Source organism: Melopsittacus undulatus, chromosome 16 (genome assembly GCF_012275295.1).
Source record: "Melopsittacus undulatus isolate bMelUnd1 chromosome 16, bMelUnd1.mat.Z, whole genome shotgun sequence".
Classification (NCBI taxonomy): Eukaryota; Metazoa; Chordata; class Aves; order Psittaciformes; family Psittaculidae; genus Melopsittacus; species Melopsittacus undulatus.
In genome coordinates, this window is record NC_047542.1 from 5453836 (window position 1) to 5457684 (window position 3849).

A 3849-nucleotide genomic window follows, 5' to 3' on the forward strand; every position below is an offset into this window, starting at 1 on the left:
CCACCACGGCTGGAAATAGAGACGGGAAACCAACAGCAGACATCGAAATTAAGAAGAAAAACCACATTTCCCCTTCCCATGGGAAGGGCAGGAGCGCTCTTCCCAGGCAATGGTTCTGCCAGGAATGAAACCTCTGCCTGCTTGCAACGCGCTGAGCATCAAAGGATGCTCCGGGAGGTTGGCATGGGGAAGGGTGCTGTGGGGCAGCGCTGGGTGCTGTGGGGCAGGTCCGGATGCTGTGGGGCAGGTCCGGGTGCTGTGGGGCAGGTCCGGGTGCTGTGGGGCAGGTCCGGGTGCTGTGGGTGTCTCTAGCAGTGACTGATCGGGGCGGCGCCAGCGCTGGGGGCGGACTATTTGAGCGGAGCCTCCGCTCCTCAGAGCCGCGGCCGCCGCCGGAGCCCTTGAGCGGCGGCTTCTCGCTCTCCGCCCGCAGGAGGAGGAAGAGGAGGAAGAAGAGGCTTCGCTGCCGCCTCTCCGCTCCTCCGCCCCTCTTCCCCTTCCGCCCCACACCTTTATGGACGAGCGCCGGAGCTTGCTCCACTCTCCGGCTGCCTCCTCCTGCAGCCGCCATCCGCGGGGCGGCTCGACCAGCAGCCACCACAACCTGGGCTACACCGAGCCGCTGCCCCCCGCCGCCCCGCAGCCGGCCCCCCAGCAAGAGGAGGAGGAAGGTGACGGAGGGGAGGAAGGCAGCATGACCGTGGTGGGAGGAGGCGGCGGAGACCCTTTGCTGGAGGAACCGCAGCAGCATCCTCACCCTGCGCTCGGGGGGGACCGCTACGATCACCCCCAGGCTCCGGCCGCCGTCCCCACGGGTCAGCCCACGGGCGGGGGGGAGCACGAGTGCTGCGAGCGGGTGGTGATCAACATCTCGGGGTTGAGGTTTGAGACCCAGCTGAAGACCCTGGCGCAGTTCCCCGAGACGCTGCTGGGGGACCCTCGGAAGCGGATGCGCTACTTCGACCCCCTGCGCAACGAGTACTTCTTCGACCGAAACCGCCCCAGTTTCGATGCCATCCTCTACTACTACCAGTCGGGTGGGCGCATCCGGAGACCCGTCAACGTCCCCATTGACATCTTCTCCGAGGAGATCCGCTTCTACCAGCTTGGGGAGGAGGCCATGGAGAAGTTCCGGGAGGATGAGGGGTTCATTCGGGAGGAGCAGCGACCGCTTCCCGACAAGGAGTTTCAGCGCCAAGTGTGGCTCCTCTTTGAGTATCCCGAGAGCTCTGGGCCAGCCCGAGGCATTGCAATTGTCTCTGTCCTGGTCATCCTTATCTCTATTGTCATCTTCTGTCTGGAGACCCTGCCAGAGTTCAGGGATGACCACGACTATGAGGGAACTGGGGGCACATTTGGGATGGGTGGTGGTCCTCTCCAACCTGATGTCTTCACCAACGCCTCGTCCCCGGCTACTTCCATGGTGTCATCCTTCACCGACCCTTTCTTTGTGGTAGAGACTTTGTGCATCATCTGGTTCTCCTTCGAGCTGCTGGTCCGTTTCTTTGCCTGCCCTAGCAAGGCCACCTTCTCCAAGAACATCATGAACATCATTGACATTGTGGCCATCATTCCCTACTTCATCACGCTGGGCACCGAGCTGGCTGAGAGGCAAGGCAATGGCCAGCAAGCCATGTCCTTGGCCATCCTCAGAGTCATCCGCCTGGTCAGGGTCTTCCGTATCTTCAAGCTGTCCCGGCACTCCAAGGGGCTGCAGATCCTGGGGCAGACCCTCAAGGCCAGCATGCGGGAGCTGGGCTTGCTCATCTTCTTCCTCTTCATTGGCGTCATCCTCTTCTCCAGCGCCGTCTACTTTGCAGAAGCTGATGACCCCAGTTCAGGCTTCAGTAGCATCCCTGATGCCTTCTGGTGGGCTGTGGTGACCATGACCACAGTGGGCTATGGGGACATGCATCCCATCACCATTGGGGGCAAGATCGTGGGGTCTCTTTGTGCCATCGCTGGGGTACTGACCATCGCCCTCCCCGTGCCTGTCATAGTCTCCAATTTCAACTACTTCTACCACCGGGAGACGGAAGGTGAGGAACAAGCCCAGTACATGCACGTTGGGAGCTGCCAGCACCTCTCCTCCAGCGAGGAGATGAGGAAGGCTCGCAGCAATTCCACCCTCAGCAAGTCCGAGTACATGGTGATCGAGGAAGGGGGGATCAACCACAGTGCATTCAAACAGGCTGCCTTTAAAACAGGCAACTGCACAACCACGAACAATCCCAACTGTGTGAACATCAAAAAGGTCTTTACGGATGTTTAAAAATCAACCCCCCCCTTCCCTAAACCAAACCCAACCAAACAGCAACAACATCTGAGGCTGAGGTAAACAAATCAAACCAACACTAATGATGCAAAGTGACTGTGTCCTCGGTGTCGTGTGGAACATGCACCATCGTCGGTCTCTGTGTGCCCTCGGGTTTAGACGTTTATTTTTGTAGCTCCTTCCTTTCTAAAGAGCCAAATAAAGGATCTCAGATTCTCCGGAGGACGGCGCAGAGGTAAAAGAGGAGGAAGATGAAGACAGAACCCACTCGCTGCCCAAACAAGTGGTTGTTCTGCAACGTGTTGCAGGGCTGCTTTTGTTTCCTTGGCTTTGGGGACGTCTCACTTTGCTCCTGGATTTCTCCCCCTCTTTCCCTGAGGCAGCGTGTAGCTGATTTCCCTTCCATCACATAAGCTCACTTGTTGGATTAACAGCCCCGGACTGGGTGGGGAGACGAGGAAAGCATGTTGCAGAGCGTGCTGGAAGGGGGGTGGGAGGAAATGACCGTTTCATTTTACAGAGCCTCTGTTACCACATTGTTAAATGATGCTTCATATCCAAACGTGATGTGCTGATGCAGGCACATCACAGATTCCCTTTCTCCTTCTTTAGATCGTTTAGGAAATCCTAATCTGATCGGAGACTGAGGGCAGTCACTGCTGATTGAAATAGAGAAAAGCAGCACCCAAACCCTCATTTTCTGTTCTTAATTCCCTTCCTCTGTAACCCTTTGGCATCGTTTCATCCAACATCAGATCTGTGGCCGTGCAGCAGGTCTGGGTGTGGGGAGGAGGGAGGTGAAAGGGGATGGATACAGGAGCTGCCGCTGCACAGGGAGTGATGCCGATGTGAACCGGGGGATGCAGGTTCCATGATGGGCTCCTCTGCAGCCTCCAACAACCCAGCTGGAGACAAAGGGATATTTCCTCCTTGTGTTTTGGGTTTGGGAGAGATGCAGCCGCTTATCGCAAGGAGATTAAAGAGGCAAACACGCCTTCCAGCGGAAGTCACTGATTCGGACAGGAGTGATGCAGTTGCCATGGCGACCCTGGTTTCCTGGGAAACCCCCAAAGGTTGTCATGGCATCCCTTCTCCCATCCCCCTTGGGCCTCGCTCTTCCCTCAAAGAAACCTTTCCAGATGGTTCCAGCCCCATCATCCCGCAGGACACTGCAGCTCGGCCACATACGTGACCCCATCCCAGCACTCCATTCCCAGGCCATGGCCACGGTATGGCTTCCCTCTGCTGAATAATGCTCCCATAGGCAATAAGCACACCCCAGACCCACCACTCCTTGCAGAGGAGCTCACACCTTGGCACTGAGATTTGGGGATAGAGCATCATCTGCAAGCACCAAGAACACCCTAGTGCTCACCCTGCGCCCCATGAACCCCGGTGTATTCCCTAAATCCATGTGAAATGGCTTCGAGCAGCAGTTGGGAGAGCTCGGCTGAGGAACTCCATCAGCTTTTGGAAACCAGATGTGTAAAGAGCAGGATGGAAACGTAACCAAACCCCCGCCGGGATAAACACATCCTTACGTGTGCACCAGGGGCCACGGGACATCTGATGGG

At 57.3% G+C, this 3849-nt stretch overlaps 1 protein-coding gene across 1 annotated transcript; it reads left to right on the forward strand.

Annotated features, from left to right (window-relative positions):
- Positions 1–461: 461 nt before the first annotated feature.
- On the forward strand, positions 462–2272 carry LOC101874108 (potassium voltage-gated channel subfamily A member 3). The gene has a single exon (XM_005142151.3). The coding sequence runs from the start codon at positions 515–517 to the stop codon at positions 2270–2272; it is 1758 nt and encodes a 585-aa protein (XP_005142208.1). The 5' UTR covers positions 462–514.
- Positions 2273–3849: the final 1577 nt, after the last annotated feature.